At 42.5% G+C, this 26,274-nt stretch overlaps 1 protein-coding gene across 1 annotated transcript in view; it reads right to left on the bottom strand.

The window, feature by feature from the left end:
* grin3a (glutamate receptor, ionotropic, N-methyl-D-aspartate 3A) overlaps nucleotides 1-26,004 on the bottom strand; it is a 57,966-nt gene extending 31,962 nt beyond the window's left edge. Inside the window, exons 1-2 of the mRNA XM_037116301.1 lie at nucleotides 24,507-26,004; nucleotides 13,705-14,444 (exon numbers count right to left, since the gene is read on the bottom strand). Coding sequence (XP_036972196.1) covers nucleotides 13,705-14,444; nucleotides 24,507-25,283 — 1,517 coding nt within the window. The 5' untranslated portion in view covers nucleotides 25,284-26,004. The remainder of the gene's footprint in view (nucleotides 1-13,704; nucleotides 14,445-24,506) is intronic.
* Between the last annotated feature and the right edge of the window lie 270 nt (nucleotides 26,005-26,274).

The following is a 26,274-nucleotide window of genomic DNA, read 5'->3' as shown; positions in this document are numbered from 1 at the left end:
CCTATATTTATGTCTTTTGTAAGCAAATGACCTCTAGTGGTTGTAGTAATTTAGATGGGGACAAGGGAGGAAGTATAAGGTAGCCTTAGAGCAACAAATTCCAACGACAGAGGAGGTGGGGCTGATGGATGGCTTAAACAATCTCAGGAGAGTGCTGTTTGTGTCATGTTTATAAAAAAAAGTTAATGGTGAATTAATTCAATTTAAGTAATGTACCTAAAGCTCCTGTTGATTGGCTGCCATCTGAAAGCATTGGAATTTGATGAGTTGGGAATAAGTCTTGAAAAATCAACTTTCTTACCAACAGGAGCTTTAATATACATTATGTACACAGTGTAACCTTTGACGAGAATAACATACTTATTTTAACTCAAACTGTGATCTTCTCCTGAACCCAACCAAGTAGTTTTTAACTCAAAACCTAACCAATCATCCTACGTCACCTGTTGCTAGTATTCTCTAACGGTCATATATTTTGGAAGTAATTGGCAATTGATCTATTTCAGCGTTTAGGTATGAACATGTGTTTTGGTCCAGGGCACTTTCTGAATGTTTTGTATGACGTACATACATAACTGTTGATGTCTTATTGCATACCCCTCCCAGGAATGGAAGCTGTGAGACCAGTCTGTAGTTCTCAGAAACATCTGGATTAAGGTAACTCTTTAGAAGGTAGGCAGGTTGGGCTGCAAAAGAGAGATAATAATAGCCTACTAACGATATACTACTTAATATTTATATATAATATTCATATATAATTATTTTATTTTGAAAAGACTGATCTACCTGATTTCATTTTATTATGCTACATCTATAAACCAAACCTACAGCAGCCTAGGATTACTGCAGAACATTGTGTATGTTACCTACGAAGTAGAAGAATGACTTCTGTTATACTATGACAGGGATGTGCTTTTCACACTGACTCGAAGTCATCTAACCCAGAGACTTCACTTGCTCGTTTGCTACTCATTCAGAATGTAGCCGGCTGTTTGCCCTATCCTGCTCTGACTCGAGTCTCAAGCTCCAAGACTGCTGTGTTTCTGGTGCAGGCTTGCGAGCTACGGGTGTTTCCGATATCGGCTCGTGAGCTAGTGTGCTACAAGCTTGCTATGTATACGTCTCCGCATGATGCTATTTATCATTTTAGATTTGATTATAGTAGGACTCAAGTGATTCGAGTTAATGATACTAGAGATTCGTGACTCATGGGTTATTTTAAAGACCTGGATTAAAGATCCAGATGAGTCATGATTCAAACACCTCTACATTATTCCCAATACTGGGAATTTTATATCTAAAGTAAGGGTAAATTTGTTGAATTCCTCTGAAGAGTGGAGCTCAGCAGGTATTGATCTAAGAGGATTAACCAGTTTAGAGGTTAAACCGGTTTAGGCAGTTTTCCAGATATTTCTGTACCTGTGATTTACAGGCTTAAACGTATGATTATATTTTACACTTGGTTAGTTTATATTAAAAAAAAAAAACTCAGTTTAATGGTGTAACACCAGCACTGGAGAGGTGTATTATCTTCGTGGCCTCTGTGGATATATCGAATGTGTGTGTGGGTGTGTGTGTGTGTGTGTGTGTGACAGGATAAGACAGACCACGGTCCGGTGATCACGCCATCTCTCTCACTGAGCCATGCTACTGGCTGTCTGAGAGTGTCAGATACCAGGGCAGACACACACACAAACACACACACACACACACACACAAACAAGCACACTTGTCCAGTGGAATGGATATGTTTGGATGCAAGGAAGAATGCAGGCATCCGTTCTGTGCAAGTTGATGCACCACTCTCCCGCATGCCTTCAGGAGGTAATGATGTAAATGATGTGACCTTTTCCGAAATATCTCCGCGGTGTCACCTCGCTCGCTGGAAAATTCCTCTTTCCACCACCTTGTCTACTTTCCTAAATCTTTAACTGGCACTAAGTCAGCCTGACAGCTCAACTAGTCCGTCTGAAGGTCAGTGTCTTCACTGCAGCTTGTAGATGTTAAAGCTACCTGGGGAGAGTGTCTTTATCCTCGTTGTACACAGCAGAAGTGACATGCTCCTGCACATTCCTGACAGAGCAGACGGTGCTGCGTGTTAAAAGTGAAATGTCACATTTTAGCAAAAGGTCACATATTACAGTTTAAGAGTTAATACTTCGTGTCGAGTCAAGACTTCGATAACTTCTGAGTGTGATTCATTGTTGGAAACTGGAGTTAGAGACACTTTGCAGACTAATACTAACAGGGCATGTCGGCGGAGGGGAGTTGTGTAAGCTGAGTTTTTTCAGGATTCCGCCTGCAGCGGAAAGTTGCTTCTTAGCAAGTCAGACACATGCTTTCTCATCCAAAGTTTGCTCCAAAATTGCTCTGTCCCACTAGTATAACCAACATGAAATGCGGCAAACAAACATCATGTCCAGATTGTGTGCTGTGAAAGTACATGCAGGTGTTCCCGATTAACTCTTTTATAAGGGATTTTATGGGAAATTACCAGTCATGCATGAGCAGTTAGCGGGTGGGGAGGTACTACACAGGCTGTGGAGCAGAAACCTCCACCACTCCACTCACTTAATCAGAACTCCAGGGTACTCATTACAACTGAGCTTGATACTGATTGGCTCCCCTCATTATCAAACTACTGACACCCTCTAATCACACTAGTTGGCGGTGGTTGGGCTGACACACTGCTGTGCAGGTGATGGGTTTGGATGGTCATGAACTCATACATGTGAACATCCACTAAACTCTCGCAGTCTTGGGGGGGAAGTAGCTGTGGCAACGAGGATGTGTTTATTCAGCTCCAGTGATGGAATGTAACGAAGTACATTTACATAAGTAAGTCCTTAAGTACATCACTACATTTTAGAGACATATAAACTTCTATATATACTCCACATCACTTTTCTGATAGTTTAGGCATTTGTTCTTTTTAAATCTAGAACAAGGTTTAGAATCTGTAGGTTACATTGTAACCATTGTTCTCTGAGGGAATCGACTATCTCTCTTCCTTGAGGTGACTCAGAATCAGCTGCCAATCAAGGCAAACCAGAGTGATCAAGCATAACTGTGCCTTCACCCGGTCCTCACTGCCTGTGTGAGCGCTGTGTGCACCTGTGGAACCTCTTGCTTTTAATTTCCATTTTAGCAGGTGAAAGCAACCTACACTAGCAGCGCAGCACATGTCTGTCACATGTCTCATGTGGCTGCAGCTGCACATCATCCAGATATTTGAAGATATTTTGAGATATTTGAGTTCTTGTAACACTACAGACATACTGTAGAATATGACACAGACACGTAAAAGCACACAGAGCAGTTGAAGGGCAGTGTTTTTCTGACCTGTTGTCACCTTCCTTCACTCAGTAGCAGCAATTCAGCGACACAGCCGTCACTGCTGACACAGCAGTACATTTCCTGTCTGATAATGAGAAAATGCTTCCTCTTTAAAGCAAACTTCAAACGTAATTGAGTACCTAATCACATAAAGTATCATTTTTGTTCAATGTTTTTTTTTTCTTTTGGTGAAGAATGAAAAGTCGGTTTTGGAGAAATGTAAATGACGACAAGCAAGCTACCTGTGCAAGACAGGTGTTTCATAAATCTGGTCTGTTTCAGGGTCAGTGGCTGTAAAACAAGACCTTGACTTCCTCGGGAACTGCTAACAGCACCTCCTGCTCGCCACATCATACCATGTTTTAACTCTTCTTATAATGGGATATGATTCCCCCCCCCCCGATGAAATGGAACATGGTGGCATTTGAGGAAGAGGAGTCTTGATCTTATTTTAACAAGACTGACGCCTGGGTGAATCAGATCTGAGGAAGAGAAACACTAACTCAATGTCATGTCCACCTTGTGCTCAGTCTTCGTGAATCATCCAGATTTCATGCATAATATACAGTGAGGTGAAACTACTGAGCTGAGTCTATGTTAACATCACTGGCCATACTAGACAGGGAAATGAGCAAAATAGCAGGCTGAATGACCTGAGATCTTATAACACTTGATCAAAACATTGGATATGTGTTTCAGCTGATACCGAAACATCTTGTCCTAAACACCGAAAGATACAGAAATAAGCAAATGCAGCTGCCTTTTTAAAGCGCCGTAAAAGCGTCTGCCAAGAGCATCCCTCCTTGTTAAACCAATTCCTCCCTGAAGCAAATGGAAAGTGTTTTACTCACATCGGTTCAGGCAATGCAACCCTCAAAGGGGGCATTTATTATATAGCATTTTCTATCTTTATAGCTCAGCTGGCTGCCACATCAGGGAACCATCCTTGGCTTTGGTGGGCATGCGTCACTTTAAAATGATTTTTTATCAAGAAAATCACTTCTGGTGTGCGTGTAGGGGGGAAAGTGAATAAGATGAGCCGCTGATATTTGTCCTGCATGTATCTGTTAATGCAGGACCATTGCCCCCCAAAGTTTATCTATATCTACATCTCTAGGGGTTATTCACAGTGTTCACCTGAAAATGTCTTTGTCTCATTATTTTTCACTCTGTCCTTGTCTTTCTTTCTCTCCCCCCTACTTTTTTCTCTTCCTATCACATCTTTTGCCACCTACCCAGTCACTCTCACTCTGGAGGTGAAGGGTTGATAGAATCTATGATGAAAGGTTGATGTTCTTTACACTTTTTACATTATCTAGGGTGAATTTTTTTCGGGTGCATTCACAAGTGACACAGCTTTGCTTCAAAGGCGGGCCACTACCTTGGGAAACTGTTTAGTGCTGGCAGTATATCCACTTAAAAGTAGGCTATACTAATGATCCCGATCCACTCAGTATGAAACAAGACAGTGCAGAAATTGCTCGCTAAGTCCCTCCCTCAAACAAAGATTTCCCAATCATACGTTCACAGTCATAAATAGGTCAGGCCTGTCAAGTTTCAGATTTCTCTCCACTCTGAAGGGGTGTGCATTGGGCTGCAGTCAGAGTGATGTAGAGTTTGCATGCTGCTTTCTGTTTTTTGCCCTGTGCACAACCAAAAATGCAAGCGCAGAGGGCTTAGGAATGGATTCATCTGATAAGTGAGCTGCAGACAATACCCAGCTTGCTAACAACCTAAACCAGCGTTACTTCCAAAGGGAGATTAATTTTATACTACACTGTTTACTGGTTACTTTAATGAAAAACCCAATTCAAGATATATATATGCTCATTTCATAACTCTGTGGAGGCTGTTTCAGGAGGAGTTGAGGCTAATGTTAGCTGCTCTGCTCCACTGGATTTGGAGAAGTTTACTGATTAGTCCTCATCTTTGGAGCCCTTTGTCCTCAAACCTTTTGATGTGAAATATGCTGTTTAAAATACCAAAAAATAAACACAGATCATGCCTGCTGCTTGTCCAAGTAGCCTTTGTGAGGATCTAAACCAGGCCTATAAAATGATCTTAGACCGCCGTTTTTCCTCATCGTAGCCTGGTCCTGCCCACTACTTCGACAAATGAGCTCTACATGCAAAAGTGCTATTTGTTATTCACGTGTTTGCTTCATGTCAGCGATTCATCAACGGACGAGGATGCTGAATTACTGTTTGGAACATGTATCTTTAGCCTCAGGTTTTTAGCATGATGTGACATCTTTAGCCATCTTTAGAAACTAAGCTTAGCTTAATTAAAACTAATCTTAGCTTAATTAGCTAGCTAGCTAGTTATTTCAGATAACAAAATCAATGTAACATCCCCCATGGACTACCATTTTGAAGTTTCAATTTTGGCATTACAGTCATCGCTATCTTGTGGTAAATAAAGAAGGTAAGGCTTAGCAAGTGGTCAGCATCTGTAACAGCAGTTCAACAGTGGCTGAACAAGACAATCCCGGCTCATAGAGGATGAAATTATTACACTTTTACAACTAAAATGTTGCATGAAACCATTTAAACTGACAGTTGTACATCCTCTAAGAGCTAGTCTATCACATAGAGCAGTGGATGCAAGTTGACATTTTTGCCAATTACACCAGAGGCAAAGACAGTAATTGTTTCATATCTGGAGAGCATGAATTTCAGTTTGTCCTGCTCAAATTTTTCTATCTGTACAGATTTAACTTTTTCAAATTTTAAAAGTAGGACATTTTGGCCCTGATGATTGCGAATTAGTGGCATGAAATTACAATTTCTAGAAGACGAGGTAGAAAGGAATATTTCTTTACCCATAATGAGGACGCAGAGTTTCCTGCACTGCACAGAGTGCTGCACTATATAAAGTATACTTCAGTGTCCCCTATGGACTATAACCTAAACATAATGCTAAGTGATGTGCCTTGAAAGAATTTTCCCCATAGGATCAACTGAATGAATGTACGGACAGTACAGCTCTCGGAGTGCTCAGTGAATGGAACCCAGTGATAAATAGGGGGGCAAAAAAAGCGGTGTGAGCTCAGGATAAAGCCTGAAACCCTTCTGAACCGTCAGTTATCGAAGCCTGAGTAAGCAAATACAAAAAGAGAGCGATGGAATGAGGGTCATAAATAAATAAATTAGCCAAGCAGAATAGCCAGCGGTAACTGATTAAAGCTTCTTTGAAATAAGGAATAATTAAACATCTGATTTCTCATAATGTAATGCTAATCTTTCTACATTATTATATTATATGTGTTTCATTATTCATTCATATCACACATTATTTATGTCAGTGTGTTTAATTCTTCAATATTCTAGACACACAGAAAAAAACTGATTTGGGGACATTGTCAGTTTTCCTCAGTGAGATCTGGCAATGTTCCCATTCCCAGCCTTCTCAATTGGGAATTGCAGGAGTCCAGCTCCCAAACACTCGGGCCATTTGAACACACCAGCCAAAAATTAACTAGCTCATTGGTTCTCTTTTCCCTGAAGCCATTGAGAACTTTGTGTGAATTTGCATATATATAAAGGTGTATAGAGCTTCAAGCATTGGTCAATTAATCAGTTAGTCAGTCAATACATACACACATACACACACAGAAATACACACATAGATACTCATACTAGTACAAGTTGTACAACAACAGGTTGTTAGTTCACATTCAGCGGCTTTTTTAAAAATAACAAGATAGTTAGTTGCATCTTGATTGATGAGGATTACACACTAATTACACCTCAAATAACAATTCCCAGTGTAATTCCCCCATCACCAATTAAACGTTCACCATCCCTGTGAAAGTCCTTCAGCCGACGCCTGCCCTCTAGTGCGATCACACAGCCTGGAGGAAAACATCTGGGTAAATATTTAGCCAAGTATTTGTGTATTCTTGATGTTGCTCCTCGACTTTTCACCTGTCTGTGTGCAGTGGTGAAGTGGATTCTGTTGTCCAAATTAGTTCAGCCGTGGACTATAATCCTGACTGCTTTCGTATTCACAGGTGGTGTTTTAATTGTTTTATTGTGTTAGTTTGTTGGCATTAATCAACATTTCAAAAAATCTTTTTGGGTATTTAATAGTTTCTATTCCTATGTTTTTTTTCATTGCCATTCATATAGATTAACATGAACGTTTTCAATCAGCCTTTCATTGTTTTCAATCAGCCTTTCATTGTCTGGACTTTTGTGACTCAGCTCACAACTTCTGGCTGTAAACCTGCTTGGTCACACTGTGACTGGTGAAGCATCTAGCTGATGGTTCACATGCCATTAATCCTCCATGATACCACAGTCGACAAACACCTCTATAAATCATCAGCTACTTCCCTTCCCTGTGACTGGTTGATTCCTTGGCCGATGACTCTGCTCCACAATAAGTCCATATAATCGTGCTATACACTCCCCTGAGGGGTTCAATGTCCAGCTAGAGAACCGCTACAGCCTGTCTGTTGCTCATCTGTCACATGCTTTCTGGCTTCAACACCATTTTGGCGACAAGAGTTCCCTCCAGGTCAGCTCTTCCAACAAGCACCTGATGCCACAGTTCTCACACAAAACCGAAGGCAGTCCCCTCACTGCAACAGAAAATGTCAAAACTGACTAAAAGTGACGGCAGGTTTTAGACCGAAAAAAAACCCTTCAGATTTGAAGACCAGGGGCCCCCCACAGGCTCGGAAAAAGGAATCTCATGGTTCAGCAGATGATAAGCTAGGTAGGGAGCTATATCTATAAATAAAAGGAAAACAAAAAAATCTGATTGTTTTGAAAAGGAAACATTGTTCGTTGGTGAGATGGTCACATCAGGAATCAACAAATAGACTTCATAGCTTCCTTTAAAGGAGTCAGAAGCCCCAAAAACTTGCTGACCACAAATGTGGGAGAGGGCTAACAAATTTTTTTAGCTGAGAAAGTTAGGATTTTTACAGATGGAAAATCTAAAAAACATAATGCTCCCGGCCACAGCTGTCGCCAGCGCGTTGGCATTTGGTTATCAGGTTGTCCGTCCATCTGTACGTGTGTCGGTCCAAGTTTATGCGTGCCATTCTTGCGAATACGATATCTCAACGCCTTGAGGGAATCACTTCAAATCAGGTACAAATGGAGGTTAGAGTGATCAGAATTTGATGTCCAAACTTCTGAGGAGAGAAATCAAACATTCACACGATGATTACTATAAAGCTTGACATACGAATGCCTAAAAGGATAAAATGATGGAGTTATGACATATGGTATAGAGTCAGAAGTGCACTCTGGTCATTATTCAACACTCCATCTCAGGAATAGCAACTTGATTTGTGCATGGAGGCATACAAGTGCAACAAGGTAAGACCAATGCTTTTTATAGAGACTAATGTAGAAAAAAATCAAGAGGTGGTTTTCAGTAAGTCCTTTTTCACTTGTTAATATGAAAGGAAACCTTGGTTGAGGATGGCTTCCAGTGTCAGTCCACTCTCTGTCCATTTCCTTCTTTTAATAATGTGAGAAAATGTAATTTATTTTCTTTCACAATAATCATCTTGAGATTTTAAAAAAAAAAGGCTGATTATTACAGAGGAGGGCCGAGGTATAAGCTTGTCATCACCTGAGTCTAGTCTTGGTGAGATTGCGTTAACGAGCCCTGATACAGTGAAATTTAGTTTCTGCAAGTCGACACGACGATAAAAGTCACATAAGCACTGAGCTGCAGGGTTGTTGATTGACGATTTTCTAATTGCTGTGTCTCATTAGTTCAGTGATTTTCTTTCGCCACGGAATAATTGTGCTGATGGTTGAGACTTTAAAGTCCATGTAGTTTTATAGTAACTCACTCCAGTTGTACACTCCAACATCACGGCACCTACGGAGTGCTGTTGTGGGCCAGCGACATAACTCCTCGGCCTAGTTTGACCTGTTTTGCTGCCACCTTCCAAAGCTGGCGGCAAATATCCTCCATGTATCCTAGAAGTCTCCTTTTCACATCTGCTTTTCTTTTCACAGAGCAAATGTCAAACCAATGTTTGTGTTTTTCTTGAAAATAGATCCTAACCTTTGCCATATCCCTGAGGCCATTATCTGTGGAAACTATATTTCAGTTTTACAATGTACAAATATAGGACAGATGTATGTTGTTTTATACCTTTATTCGACCAAGGGTTCTTCTTACATCACCTTCATTTCGAAACGTCTGCCCTATCATTATGTGCATTTTTTAAACATTTGAACATGCTAAAAGATGTGAATGTGTTGTGTTTAAAGTTGCAGTATGTAAGCATTTATTTTAACACTGCAGGAAATTTATCAACAGAATGTTAACAGATAACAGTGCTGACGTTCTGTCAAAGACATCTTTTATTCTGTGTTGCAGAGGTATCTATTGAAGTTAGCATGCTAACCAGCTAGCCCCTATGAATACGACAAGTGGCCACTTCTTCCATATTGGCACCTTTATGAAAAGAAACAGGTTTTCAGCTTAGATATTGTGTGGAATGCATGTTGTTATCTAAGACCTTGATACATGCATTTTAATACTAATTTGTCAAACACGCATCCACCTCATTCTCATCCCCAGACCCTCAGATGATCTCAGACTTACTAAAAATAGCACTATTAAAGAATAATATCCAACTTTAATGTTTTAAGCACTTTGCCTGCATCCATATGTGCAACAGCCCTGAAACAAAATAAGACCAAATTACCTTGAATATATACAACATATTATTATTTTACTCTCCCTCTCCCGCATGCTGTGCACAGTCCTTGAGCCCTCTGCGATTGTGTGGAATATCATGACTTGACAAAACAGTCCGAAGTTTGTCAGTCTGCACCACAACCACTGCCTATACAGCCTGTTGACAAAAGGCATGTGGACAAGACATAGGGTAATGTAGAAAAATCAATGCGTTAAAGCTCCGTAAACCCACAGGTTGTGCTGTAAAAGTGAGCTAGTGTATCTGACCCCTTAAAGGATAACTTTACCATTTAGGTGTGTTTACAGGTCTTGCATCATGGGTAATGCAGTCCACTGCACACACTGTTGGACTCATTATGGACAGTTAAAAAAAAAAAAAAAAAAAAAAAGTATATGTATATATATATATATATATATATATATATATATATATATATATATATATATATATATATATATATATAAAACCAGAAAATTTCTTCCTTTTCAAAACCCGGTGCCTACATTAACCACAATGCCACTCAGTGTCATCAATGGAGGCGGTTTATCAGATTACAAGCAGCTTTCTCAGGTGACTTTATTCTACATTTTTCATGTAAGCAGGAGTACTCCTCAAGACCTGTGAGCACACTTTAATGTGCAAAACTGGTGGAGTTACCCTTTAATTAGTCAGCCTGCCTCCACAATCAAATTTGAGAGAATATCAAAAAGAAAAGCAAAGCAAGCCTGTGAAATAGACTACACACACACACACACACACACACACACACACACACATAAATGTACACTCTGCAGAACAAAAGTTAAAGTCATCGATGATGGTCATGAACCTGATTCCATTTCTTCCCAATCCTTCTAACCTGAAGAGACATACAGGAATTGGAAAAGGAGCAATGCGTCCACATCTATTAATCCCCGGAGTGTGAAAACGAAGTGGCAGTCCCAACACTCCGACAGCTTTACACAAACTGAATTACAAAAAAAGGAATAACATTTCACGGGGAAAAAAAGTGCTTATTATTCTTTATCTTGGCAGGTTACATACCAACACATCCTTTCCATTTCCCCGGCATCCATAGCTGGTTATAGTATATCACATATTGCTATCTAATACCCTGAGCCAAAGAAATCTGACTTTTGCAAATCCCAGGTGTGCGTAGCAGCTTGGATTAGATGCAGTATCCAGCATCGGAAACTAAACATCCATGGCTAAATCCTTTGTCTTCACAGGGTCACTGACAATGCTCTTATAAGCCTGATAAAAGGTCCTGTCTTTTGTTCTGTGATATGTAAAACTCAGAAGAACTAATCAACACTTTATAAGCAGCTTAAAATGAACCGAAGAAATGTAAACACAATCAGAAATCTCCTCCAGCCGCTCCGAGCTCATCACGCTCCAATAATTATCTTCCGGGACGATCATTCTGCTGATTCAGGTGAGTCTCAGTAAGAAGGTCAATCTCTTATTGTAATGCGGCGGTGTGTGATCAAACGCTCTATAATGCCCACATCCCAGCGATATAAAGTCGAGTGGCCCAGCTGCGGATTACTGCGCCACTGCTAAATGTAATTTATCACACGTTATCATTTTTTTTTTCTTTTTAAAACCACACTGCTGCAGTTATTGAGTGGATATAGTGCGCGTTCAAATGTGCTGCTTGCTTGTGCAGATGTGCCTGGATGTGTTTATCTGAGGCAAATTCCAGGTCGGAATTGCAGCTGGACTGTGTCCAAACATCTGCAGATGTGAGAGGAGTAAATTCCCAAAGCACAAGGGATTATAGCGGATCCAAAGGAGAAACAGGAAGTGAAAGGCATGAAGCAACAGCAAAGTGGAGAGAAAGGGCGAGAGATTTAATACTGCCCACAATGCAGAAAATAGATTTTGGCCTTAAAATAAACTGTAGCGGTGTGATCGGTACATGTTTCAGGACCCTATCTGCACCTTTTAGCTGACAAGTGTTGTATATTAAAGAAACCATTACTGTCAACAGTTTTATATTCACAGTGGAACAGATGACTCCTTGTTTGTTACAGAGGTTGCTTGTAGTGACAATCATCGTTAGCACCTGACTCGGCTGTTTCCTTCAGTTACACACAGTTTATCGAGTGTCATTCAGCTCACTTTTCCCCCAAATCTTTGCAGTTTCGGTTCATTCGCACCAATCTCACCAGCATTTTGGTTTTCGAATGTAGAACGCAGCTGTTTACAGAGAAATAACTCTAAAACCCACTGTGCGCAATTAGCCAGCACTTGTGTTTTCCCGACCACTTCCTCTCCATTTAAAGCTTAGGATGCAGCACCCAAGCTGTTTTGGGTGCCACCTCAGCCAAATTAAAGTAAGTTAGTTGTTCCCCAGCGGACTTGACAAACCAAAGTCTTCCACAAACCTAAGTAAAACATTGATACAGCAGACAGACAAAGTTCGCTTGTCGCTTTTATATTTGGCATTTAGCTGCTGAAGTCTCCCTCGGGAGCTGGTGAGAGCCAGAACAGGGCTAAAAAGAGAGAAAATCTTGGAATTGCATTTTCCAGGTGGTCGGAAACACAACTCCAAATCAATGCTAACGTTCTTCTGCATGTGCCTCATGTGTTAACATGCGACTGCAATGTCTAATTCAAACTTAAAAAGAAGTTTAAATGGCAAACAGTTGCGCATTTGCATACATTAGTATTCTGTTCACAGCCTATTTGCCGAGAAGACACACTGCTCCTGAAACTCAGATCAAACTGTCAAATTTGACAGCGACTATCAAATACATACCTTGTTATATCGTATAGCCTCTGTCTTCCTTAAAGGGGACCTATTATGCTTTGTGTTTTGCCTTTTCTCTTAGTGTTTTATATAATGTAGGTTCTTGTGCATGTACAAGGCCTTGAAGGTTAAAAAGCCCACACCAACAGGAGCTCCGATCTCCCACAGAAAACACTGCTCCTGAAGTGTCTGAACACCTTGTCAGTAGTCCTACCTTTAATTCTGTGACTTCTTGACGTCCTGCTACGTCACCATGTTCAAATAATGTCATGCCTATGTTAACGTTAGATGTAATACTAACTAGAAGCTGAAACATGACAGCCAGCCGAAGACCCAGTGAGTGGTGCTGGCTCAGGCATGTGTGTGAGGTGACCAATCACGAGGCAGTATTCGGGAGGGGGGCCTTAAAGAGACAGTGCTGCAGCACTGGGCAGTATGACAAAAATGTTGTTTTTTCTAGCATTTAGCTTTTCACCAGATGGGTGCCATTTTGGGTTTTGCTTCTTGATGGAGCTCACCATACTCAGATCAAACTGTAACATTAGGCAGGGCAGGTGGACATCCTTGCCGCCAAAACAAATACCTGTGAGTGTCAGATGAAAACACACTCAGGATGCCATCACTCCACTAACCTTACACAGCAAATAGCTTTTTGTTGCTATATTATTAAAAAAAAAAGCACATATTTAATCTTTAATTTGCCAGCATTGTTTATAATAGCTATCTTGAATTTAATTGGTTTCTTGACAGACAAGCATTAATGGTTCTTCCCGGTGCTGAAACAATACTTTCATGGTGCAGAAACATCAGCAATCACTAAAATCACATAAATGTTCTTCATGTTCACAACATGCAGAGTTTATGGTAATTGATTTTCAGTCTGTGAGAATGTGGGGGTGTAATTATCATTGAAGTAACTACATTGTTATCCTACCTTGCCAGGTATTGCCCCGAGCTGCCGTTGCTCTGTTGTATATCCATACAGTTAGTAGTCCCAGGTATGAGTGCCAGGGCGGGATCCTCCTGGGCTGCACTGCCCACCGCCCGCGCAACCACTTCCAATGAGTCGTGGACATAGTGATCCAGAGAAGGGGATCTCATGACCCCATGTGCAAGTAACCCCAGGGGCAACCCTTCCGTTCTCAGCTCAGCCACATTCTGGCTGTCCCCCAAAACCCAGTGAAAATCCGGCAGCATCATCCTGGTTGCCAGCGACCACAGGCGGCGCACCTCGCGGATCTCGCACCCAAACGTTACCACTCCCGTCGTGGATGAAGGCTCTCTCAGGGCCTCCAGCTGCCGCATTAGAGCTTGCTGCTGGTCCGATTTAGAGGAGGAAGCGGAGGAAGAGGCAGAAGATGAGGCAGCGGGGGAGAAATAAGGTAAAGAGGACAATGACGCCTCCGCTCCTGTCAGAACACTCGAAACCACTCCTGAGTATGACAGTGATGGCGAAGACTGCGGTGAGGTCGAGGCGTTGGATGTCAGATTGACAAGATTGCCCAGGTGGAAGCGGGTGTTGTTCTTGATGAGGCTGAGGAAGTCACTAATGTCCCACTCCTGACAGAGCAGAACACTGATGTCCCACCAGCCATTCATCATCAGCAGGGAATAGAGGAGATGGGACGGTGGGGCCTCCACGGTCCGCATCGCCATTTGGAAATGGAGAGGATTCTGTGGGGGGGATTGCACGAGAGAGAATGGGTGTAATGGGAGAAGATTGGGCAAGCGGGTGTGGAAGGTTTACACAAAGGAGGAGAGAAGGTGAGGGTGGAAGATGGAGAAACAGAGAAAATTGGGTGATTTGGGAGAGGGGAGGTAAAAGAGAGAGCACGAGGGCAGAAGGTGAGGGAGATTTAAGAGATGATGGAAGGAAATGGACAGACGAGATATGAGGGAATGGGATTGGAGAGATGGGAGAGAGATGAGGGGACAGTTAAACAAATAAACAGGAGGAAATGGAGGGAATGAAAATGTCAGGGTGATGGGAGTGATAAACAGGTAGTGACGGGGAGGACAAAGGGTCGGCGAGGGTCAGATGGAGATGCCAGAGAGATAGACGTAAAACAGAAAGGGATGTTTTTTTTTTAATGAAGGGTTGAGAAATGGGTAGAAATGAGAAGCAAGAAAGGTAAGATAAGGAAAATGTAAAGATGTCAGAGGAGGAAGTGAACAGTAAGGCAGAGGGACGCAGGCGTGAGAATGGGAAGATGGGGCACCAGGAGGGGGGAACAGGAGTAGTAGAGCGGAAAAGGGGGAGAAAAAGAAAAGACAAGGAGGTTATAAATCCAACAGTAGAATTACTTTCTATCTTAGAATTCAATTTGTTCCTTGAGAACAAACACCATCTGTTGGATATAATGGATTTCAGCCTCCACTTACCTGCTTCCATGAATATCATTATTCACATCATAAGAAAAGCACTGCATCTATTTTTATGTGTACCCTATTTGTAGTTGAAGCTTTACCTCAAACATAAAGAAACTCAATGAAGGGGCTGTTCACATACTGTATTTCCCACATAATGCAATTCACACGTAGGAATTGCCATTCATGCATTTCATCATTTGATTGATGAGGCCTGGACAGATCAGTGGGCAGCGGGCGGCAACAGTGTGTGATTCCCACCTGGACCACAGCGATGACAGAGTGTGTGGTCTCATAGTGCTGCGAACTGCTGTGATGATCCATCACACTGAAAGATAATAAATGAGAAACTTGATTTTCCCAGGTTTTTTTTTAATGATAATTACTTTATATGGTGTATGCATACATGTTAAAATTCCAACTTGAACAAGAGCTCAACTAAATTTCGCACGTAAGAAGCTGAGTGTTTGCCCGCCTTGTAATTTGGGAAATGGAATTTCTGGCGGTGACATTTTGAATTGGCCAATAGCACCTTCTGAACAGAGCAACAATATATTCTGTTAGGAAACCGTACAGGTTGTATCACACGTATAAGCTCATCATTGCTGCTGACAGTTTTCCAAACTATATGGTGCCTTTTTTATATTGATTTCCTGTCTCCCAGGCAGCGGTCGGTTTCACTTTGTTTCAGTATGTTAAATCACCTTTGAGAGCCTCCACATACCTAATCTACACTGAAAGGTCCATTACCTTTCTTTATTTTTTTGTTCACAGTTAATGTTATCTTCATTTAAGGCTGCAAGTGGGGATCAATTTCAGAAGTCTCCTTTGTCGGTGCATTGATTTGTTGTCAGAAATTAATTCCCAGGCCACATGAACCACAAATGTCTACAATGACATTCTGCGATCATGTGAAGTTCTTCAACAGCCAATTGTCAAATTTCAGTACTAGATAATATAACTGAACACTGGTGTAATACTATTTTTTATTAACCACGGATAAATCTTACAACTTGTAATGTGAAAGACCACATCTGGCCATAGTGACGAAGCCATAGAACAGAATTATGGTTTTCTTACAGCTCTACTGCCTTGGTTCACTCTCAGCGCTCTCAACAACAATCACTGTACACGCACCAAACAGCAGACAGAAACAGTTAACAACCAGATGGTGAAGTGGAGCATTTGCAACCTTGATTACCAAAAAGTTGGAATGCTTTGTTTATAAAAATACAATGCAATCAATGCAATGCAAGAGTTCCAGAGCATCCTCTTATCAGTGAAACCACAGCATTTCCCAGCCATGTTTGTGGGGACAGACAAAGCAAGATATTTTCCTGGCCTTAACCAAGTGGTATTTGTGCCTAAACCTAACCAACTGTTTTGTTAAAGTTAAAGACATTAAGAAATGTAAAGGGTTCCTGCAGTTTGCAGAAACATACATTTATTCTGGTGATTTGGTTCCCAAATAAACATGAAAATAAAAATGACTAATTGCTCTCCGTGATCAGTTACTTAAGTCAAGCACTCGTTTTCATGCCTAAAAGTGAAACCCCATTCTGCAAGGTTGCACCGTACTCTTAGAAAATATTGTTTGTTGTAGAAAATGGATGATTTGTTGGTTGCTACAGTGGGCAAAAGCACAGAATCTGTCACTAACTCCCTCAGCCCAGTGCACACCTACTGATCTCCACACACACAGTGCACTGCTCCAAAGGGATTATAGTGAGCCGGAAGATCAGAGCAGATAGGATAGAAACAGGTGACACAGTCATCCCTGTAATACTAAAGATAAAATTAACTAGGGCAGATCTGGCTGCATGAGCTGGCAGATCTGCCTCAGTGCACCTCGGCAAACTGTACCCAGCGCACAACATACCAGCCACCCAGGCAATCAATTAGTTATGCACTCCCGTACACACTCGCAGAGAAGCACACACACTAAACGGCCCTCAGCAACTCTCTTTAATTGACTTTACAACTTTTACACAAGCTTTGCACTAAAAGTCCATTAGATTCATCTATTGGTTAATTTCGTTTATCCCATTAATCACCCTACCCAATAGGCATGCAAATAAGACTTCCTCTGCTTATTGCATACACATGGACGGATTATTGCCGCAACAAAAGCACCAACAAAGGCAATACAACGCGTTTTTATTTCAGATTTAGAAGTCCTGTGTCAGGGAAAGAAAATGGTAATGCAGTCCACAGGGCATCAGACCCTCACCTCCTCTCATCCCTGAGGAGGATTGGGGGATTTATTCTCAGCCGCAGCCCTTCTGCACTGTGATCACCATAAATCTGTAACCCTCTCTTTGTTCCTCATGTAAATAAACAGAAAAGATTTTGCCGGAAAGAGTGGCGGCAGCCTGCTCTCTTACATAAAAAAACGGAGGTCTGCTGCTTTCGATGCACCAGGAAATCCCAGCTGCGTTGTCACTCTGCGCTCTTTCATCACTCTTCTCTCTCTCTTTTTTAAATATCTTTCTTTTTCTGTGATTCCTGCCTCCAAAATATATTTGCTGTGAGTTCTCATGCCAAGAAACTTGCAAGCGTTGCTGTATGGTAAAACTGCAGGGAGTGGCAGAATCATGAGCCAGTGGACAAATCAAATAAAGTAGTAATGACTCGGTTATTGATCTTTTCTGGATTAGATGATTCATTGTGGGGAAAAGTGTGAAAACTGATTTAACTTGGTTCCTGGTATTGTTCTTTTTAGCTTGTTTTTTCAAGATTACAATCATTTCCTTTCGTAAACATTGTCCTGTGCCTTGAATAATTTGCAGAGAACTGCTGTTTTTGCAAAAATACATATTTACTATGGATAAGTATATATTGCGAATGTTGCAAAGCCCGCAACAGGAAATCCCTACGGCCCCATCTCCGAACACCGTGAAGACCTGCCCATAGCTCTTAGTCATTCATCCCACTGGCCTCCTTGTGTCACTGCCAGTGTAATTTATGAAGGGACAAAACTCCACTAACTCCCCCTATAATCAGCAGAGCCCTATCGTTCATCTGTTATCCTCAGCTACATGCTGACGACATAATTACTCCGATAACCTGATCGGCTTAATTTACAAATTAATTTACAAGCATCTAATTGAAAAGATATTTTCAGGCTTACCGTGTGTATCTGTGTGCACAAGTATGTGTGTGTTTGTGTGTTTAGCCAAAAAACATCACTATCATCCTTCAATCCTAGAGTCCTCTGGCCTAAACCCATCATGAGGTTTTAAGAATCCAGCTTTTTATGGACAAGCTGATTTAAATAATGAAAAAAAAACAAACAAAAAAAAAACATAACAAAACAAAACACAATTTTGAGACATCTGGCACATGAGTCAGGACATGAGGGAGTTGATAATTCATACATTGAAAGGCCCTGATACAAAGAGGTCGGGCATAATGATCGTGATAAAGGACTAAAGTAATTATTTAAAACATGACAATGGTTGGTCATTTTAAGCTGCTGTTCAGAGGTTTCTGTCAACACTTCACGCGCTGCTTGTCAGATTGTTGTCTGTTTGTGATTGTTGTTTATTCACACTACTATTGTGGATTGTTTGGAGCTCACAAATTAAAGTAATGAAACACAGTCACCTGTGGATGGATATCAATCAAAACTCTTAATACTGGTGGCAGAGATTGATGCCTTGACTTTGACACCAGTTCCTAAACACTTTTTTGATTCCAGCTTTGTAAAATACATTTTAACAAGAAGTAAATGATACATTACAGTACAATTACTCACAAAGGTGTTTCAAGGGCCTGGGAGCAACTGGAATTATTTGCAAATATTCGATGTATCTTAAATTAGGCTTATTAGGCTGCTCTTAAATTCAATCAGCTATCTATCTGTAACTGATCAACTTCTTCCAATATATCTTGTCGGAAAAAATGATCTTGTTGTATGGAGAGATCATTTAATTAGTATTAAGTCATAGTTTCCTCAAATTCAGCAATGTTTTTGTTTTTGTCCTTTTCTTCAGTGTTTAAGATACAGTGCACGTTGTACGCAGTGTCAGTAGTTGCGCCTTTGATGCCGTGACCTTGTGACATCACACTACATCACCATGTCACACATTTGCATAATTTTTTCTTGCCACGTAAGAACCGATTTAGCGCAGCTGCTCTGTTGTTGTTAGCGATGCTGGGTCTGGTGTGTGTCAGCTGACCAATCAGACTGGGTATTCAGGGAGGAGGGGGCGGGCCTTAAAGGGACAGGTGCTGAAACAGAGAATATGGATATGTTCTTTTGAGAATTTAAGCATGTAAACTTACCGAATGGACCTGAATATAGCTATGATGCTAATTTTAAGATAATGGTGGTCAATGCAGCAGAGCAACTGTCAGCCAGCCAAGAAATATGGAGTTATGGAGTATAACGTCTGAAGATGACAGGTCCAAAAAGACCATCTGAAAAATGCTAACAGTAAGAGAAAGCTTATCGTGGTCCTCTACGCGGATGCTTCCAAGAGACTGACAGGAGGGTATGTAAGTTTGTTAGTGACAAACGAAACAAAGGCATGCCCATTACCAGAGTTATCATCCAGCTGAAATAAAGAATTTTTTTGACAAAGTCAATTTTGGTTATCAGAGTCTTTTTCTGCAGATTAGTCTTGAAAAGAGGGGCCGTCTTATGATCAGGGTCGTTCCTATATTGGGGTCAATATGGTATTCTAGTAGTAACCCATAATACAATGATGAACCTGTAAATGAGCTTTAGTGCAGCGTTGCCTAAACGTTTAGCAAACTCTCGTACCATACTGTCTGCAAAGGATGAATGTGATCAGCTTAGCAAGCGTAGGACTTATTGCAAGACGCGCTTGCATCAGTTCAGATTGTACAGCTGAATCTAATGAGCATGGTACATACCTCATGCCTATATTTACATTGCACGCCTTCATGTTTGACGTAGAGTTCTGTATAAATGCTCTTTGATATAATGGGAATATCTGCAAACACATTTTAATGCAAAGAGCATACATGTGTAGATAATTGGATTAAGTAGCAACACATATTTGCATATGTGCCCCAGCTGCCAGCAAAGATGCTGTATCTATTTCCCACAAGCTCCACTGTTGTTGGCCAGCTTGAGATAGATTTCCACTTCAAAACTTACTCTTCTTATTAGAGGCGGCAGGTCTTTCCCAGGGAGTTTCCATTCCCCAGCAGTTTCTCAGTCCTTGCCTTTTATATGCTAAATCCTCAACTCTGTGTAGCTCCCCCCAAAAATGAAAACATTGCCACCTACTCCCATCCCACCTAGTCCCTTCTTTCTGGGGTCACTACATCTTTTTGGTTCACAAGCTCCATATTCTCACGCAGCAGCCACATCATTTCAACACTTACATAACAACCTTTGGGCCGATTACATTATCAAAGGTCGCTTGCTGATTCATTATGTTATATGATTTTCAACTGTGAACTTTCTTTAACCTTAATTATAAAACTTAGGGAGGAATAAATAAATAATGCATGAACAAATAAGGCAAAGTTCAAGCCAAAGGTCACGCCGACAGTAATGAGATCCTCTAAAGACATCGAAAAACTTTCCACATTTTTAAAAAGCCCTGTTTTTCGGGGAGAAATTGCTGTCAGCCTTCAGTCGGGATTTGCCAGCAAAACAAGATTGAGTCAGTGGGGAGCTAAGCCATTTCTCTCAAAGTCACACACTCGCTCCGCACAATCTGTTTCTATGGCTGTCCATTTCCCAGTCAATTTTTCTGCCTGTTCATCCCTCCATCCAACCATCCAACCAACCAACCAACCAATCGACCAACCAACCAGCTCTCCGTCTATTCATATACCCCCACATTCATTCATTCGTCCATCCATCAATCTATCAGTCTTTGTCGGCTGGTTTTGTCTGGCTCACCTACACCTGTTATTACACTTTTAAGAAGCGATTTGGACTTTAAACACCTGCTGACGACTCACAGCAAAAAAACTTCCTTGTGCACAGAGCAGGAAATTAGATATTACCCTGGAAACACACACACACACACACACACACACACACACACACACACACACACACACACACACACGGACACGGACACAAACAGACACATAGATTACTAAAGCTCAGTAGGTGGCAAGTATCCCAGAGCCCGTCACTCTAACTAATGATTCGGATGCGTCTCTCTCTCTCTCTCTCTCGCTCTCTCTCTCTCTCTCTCTCTCTCTCTCTCTCTCTCTCTTTGAGTGTGCAAGTCTTGAAAAAAAACAACGCCGCTGTTTGCCCCTCCCAGGACGGTTGTGTGAGCAAAGTCAAGAACACATACACTCTGCTGGTCGCTGCTCGTTGGTATGCAGTAAGTGCCCCGTTAGTGCCACCTAATTACACAGGTTTACAGTGAATGGTTACACTGGATCATTTTGTGTATGTTTCTGTGTGTATTCTTCTACCTCTATGAACAAATAGTTACACACATGGACACACACACAGACACATGGGCACACACACACACACACACACACACACACACACACACACACACACACCCGCACACACACACACATGCACGCCCGCACACAGTTGCTAACAAGCTCAGCAGGTGTCTCTTCCAGAGAATGGTTATTGATGAACCATCCCAGTGATTAATCTAGAGTGTTTACACTTTTGACTCATTCTCTCTCGCTCGCATTCCAGCTGCAAACTCTACTGATAATCTTCAATTTGTGTTTTTGGCAAAAGAGCTGAGCTTTTTTTTCTTTGCCAGCTTATGAAACTGACTTCGCTCACATCCTGCCTCCTACCAACCATCAAGGTTGATTTTCATACAACGCGAGGACGATTATTCGCTATCGTAAACCAAGTGGATGTAGCTGACTAACCATTAATACATGAGGGACATGCACCAGAGAATGTTACATCATGATGTTATGGGAGGCATGACGACAGCTGATTTTGTTTTTCCAGTGCTGTACCTGTTGCTCCACCTGCCTGGAAACACATATTGAGGCATTAAAGGGTAACTCCACCAATTTGACACATTATGGTGTGTATACAGGTCTTGATGAGTTCTACTGCATATGTTATACAAGTAGTTTCGAGCCTTTTGTGGCTCCAGAGGAAGCTGCATATAATCTGATAAATTGCCTCTCATGATATCACTCAGTGGATAAATTGCATTGTGGGTAATGTAGGCAGCAGTTTTGAAAAGGAAAACTTGTAGACTTGAAGACTTCTACTTCTTTTTTCCTCACTACACAATATTACAAGAGAACGTTGTTGCACCACATTAATCTCCATTCTGTTGCTTTGTTTGTTATGTCTGCTTCCTCATGGGGTTAACTGAGAGGAATCACGTGTGAGCCCGGCTTCTGTCCGGAGAGCTATGAAGCCAGAATTGTGAAGCCACATCCCCACTGCTGCATAGAACAGTGTTTGCTGTTTGTTCAAGATTTATTAATATGCATGCAATATGCATGTGCTGCATTTACAAATTGCAATTTGACACCACTCTTCCATGAGTCCTCAGCAACAAACCTGCCAAGTGTGAAGTAGATCAGATTAACGGTTCTTGACATATGCAAGTTACAGACAGACATATTCCATACTTTACAGCTCGATTGCATACATCTTCCTCTGGAGCCAGAATCCTTAAACACACTTTAAAAGGGGGTTCGTGGAACTCATGTGCTTTGCTGGAAGCCGGTCATTAGATTGTATTAGCGGACTCCATTTGCAAACTAAGGTCAGCTGCTGTTGCTCTCTGCAGCAGAGAGAGGCACTGAGATGAAGCACCCGAGAACATACATAAAACTCGCATTCTTTGGACTGTTGCTGAATCCAAGCCCAGCACCATTCAACAACTCCTCCAAATCCTCCACAGGCAACCCAGAGAGATGAAGAAGATCTCACTTTTCACCTCTCTTCACAATCCGCTCACATACAGCCAATAAAGTGATTAATATATTAATGACTATAGATTGTTACATGGAGCCCCTTTTAATTTGTACAATTTGTGGAATCAACCCTTACATGGTCTTTGCAATGAACTATCATTGTTTTGACAGAATTATTGACAGCTCTTGGGTTAAAACAAAAATGGTGATAAAGACAAATTGACCTCTGGCTTAAAATATGTCAACTAAGCTTCTGTGATGATGTGTTTTTGGGCTGGGGATATTTCTCTGTAAAAAAATACAAAAAAAACAACAACTATACATTTTCTGACGTCCAGCTGAAGCAAAGTCATTTAGAGAGCAGGTGGGCGAAGAACAAGTCTGACCTCGGTTTTAAAAACGCCTTCAAAATGTGGCGTATGATTGGCTCACCGGGGGCTACTCGCTGTGCATTCCCCTCTGGAATGGGCCAAATGCCAAATCCAACTTCCTCTCACTTATGGGCGGCTCTGCTGAAATTGTTTTCTGGTAGAGACTCAATAGCCGCCCAGGATCTGGTCAGAGGTTTGACTTAAAGATTGATGGTGCTGTTTGCTGCGAACACTGGGCCACTTGAACACCTGAGTCACATCTCAACATAAGGTTAGATGATCATGTATTTATCTGATAATTATGAGGGGGCGGACAGAAAAAGGCAGGGAGCTCGATCAGTACTGTACATGGTACAGCACCAGCTGGGGTGAGCCGAAGCAGCTGCTGTTGTTTGCCTGTGGGTGTGTGACCGTGGATTAATCTTAGTTGTCCAGGTTGTAAGGTGTCAAAATGAACTATGGACGCAAATTGATTCCTCCACTCTGCTATACTGTGGCGCTCTCTGTCTCTCTCTTGGCTTTGTGTAGACACAGTTAGACTCTGAATACCAACAATGCCTTTGTTTATGCATATAATACCTGAGGGCATGAGCTGCTATCTGCAGGTAGACTTCAATCACACTTTCACTCGTAACCTTGTGTGTGAAAGAAAGACAGACGGCGCTCTCTGCAGTCAGACACCCAGCTATACCGTAGATTCCAGCACCATGGACAGAGCCACGTCGTGCTCCTCACATTCAGTATGAAGCGGCAGCAGCTTTTGTCTCCGCTTTGGCTTAATTTGGCCCATTTAACCAGGACTGGTGGAATCGATACTGAATAAGAAAAGAAAAGAAAATGTTCTCTGGAAGAAGACAGACAGAAAAAGTATCCCCCCCTCTCCTCCTCCTTCTTCAGCCTCTGTGTAATAACTGGGCCACTGATGGAGAACTGGGCCTTATAAATCCCCCTGAACTTCTTCCTTTCACCTATTGTTGCCGAAATGTCTGCTCATATATTTCAAAACGATGTTCGCAGGTTAAAAAAAAGAAGGAAAAAAAACCCCACACACCTGTACAGCTGTGCAGTTATCAACTGTTAACAGCAGTCCAGATGTAACTCGGAATAACTTTTTTCATTTTTTATTATTTTTTTTTACCTCGCTGTGGCGCGTAAACTCCCTCTGCACGACGCTCAGCACTGGCACCTGCAGCGCGAGCGACACGAACTCCAACTTGACGAACTCGTCCCGGTTCCGAGGGAAGGCGATCATGGCGGAAACCCCCTGCACGATCACCGTGTGGCACACGCTCTCCACGAAGGACAGCGGGTCCTCTTCCTCGGGGGTTCCCGCGGAGGAGGAGGAGGAGGGGGAGGAGGAGAACGCGGGCAGCTCTCCGAGCCCGGACCCCACGGCCATGACGATCTCCATGGATAAATTGTATGGCAGCAATCCGGCCCGGTTGAGCGCCTCCACGGCCAGCAGGACCGAGTCTCGCGGCGCGAACACGCGGTTCTCTCTCGAGGTGCTCTCCTCCCTCTGCCGCGCCTGGCTCCTGCTCCTGCTGGATCCCCTCTGGCTGTTAACAGCGCCTCTGGTCCTGAGGCTTCCATATCCAGGCGCGCTGGCACTTGTTTTCACCTGCTTTTCCAACTCCACCCGCCCTGTCACACCTCTGTCGGAGTCCCAGTCTTCAGACCCGCTGCCGGCTCCGCCCGTGGAGAGCGAGCGTGGCTGGACGTGCAGAGCCCCGAGCCGAACCGTGTGGCCGATCCGTTTCAGCACCTGGCACGGCTGCGGGTGCGAGTGAGCGCACGGCGGGAGAACGACGAGAGCGCACAGCAGTAAACACAACGGTGGCGAGAGCCCGGTGCCTGCTCGAGCCGCCGGGCCATTCATCATCATCATCATCATCATCCCCACCGTCTTCATCATCTGCGCTCCACAGCTGCACCGGACACCCCGTCCAACCACAGAACGGCCGAACAGCGGGGGCGCTCCGTCGGTCCCCCTCCTGGCCCCCCGAGTGTGGCCCTGGCGCGCCGGTCAGACCAGCTGCAGACCCGGCTCCCGGTCCAGCCCTCGCTCCGGCTCCAGCTCGCGGCAAAGTTGCGCGTTTCTCCACGGACACGGACAACAGGCTGCTGAGGCGCGAGATGAGGCACGAGCCGCGCACAAGCAGAAAAAAATTCCCAAAAGTGCTGTTTTTCATCTCAAAAGATTTCCACCATTCAAGCCATGTTATCACTTAACAGGACGAGGGATCAGCCGGTAGAATGTCCACATATTCCAGTGGCAGGGGAAGATTTCTTTTGTTTGTGTTATTTAATCATTCGGAAAGCAGAGTGTGGAGGCAAGCCCAGAGGAGGAAACGTCGAAAAACAGGTTATTGCGCATCAAACACATTCCCAAACAGTGAAATCCACCACTGGAAACATGTGATGGCTCCGCAGGAAAAAAAATAAAATAAATAAATATCCCATTACCATCCAGAGCGCAGGAGCCAAGACAACATGACTTCGTCCTGGTAAAAAAAAAAAAAGAAGAAAAAAAAGAAAAAAAAATAGACAGGAAAACAAAAAGACAGTTAAAAAAAACAAGTGTGTTTTTCCTCTTGTCAGACACCCGAGTGGGAGCTTCTCCAGAGCGCGCTGCTTGGCTCGAGTCAACCTCTGTACAGACACTTGTGCCGGCGAGACCTCCAAGCACGAGAGCGCGGTCCTCTGCGCACGTTCCAATGAGATTTAACCCCGTCCTCACTTTACCCCCACCTCACCCCCTCCCACAGTGTCGGGGGGGGGGAGGCTGTGAATGAATAAGCTGCAAAATAGACAAATACATAAACACACAGTGACACAGACAGACAGGCAGACAAACAGATAGATAGATAGATAGATAGATAGATAGATAGATAGATAGATAGATA

This window comes from Acanthopagrus latus, chromosome 12, assembly GCF_904848185.1.
Source record: "Acanthopagrus latus isolate v.2019 chromosome 12, fAcaLat1.1, whole genome shotgun sequence".
Lineage (NCBI taxonomy): Eukaryota > Metazoa > Chordata > Actinopteri > Spariformes > Sparidae > Acanthopagrus > Acanthopagrus latus.
This window is presented reverse-complemented; position numbering and strand designations above follow the sequence as displayed.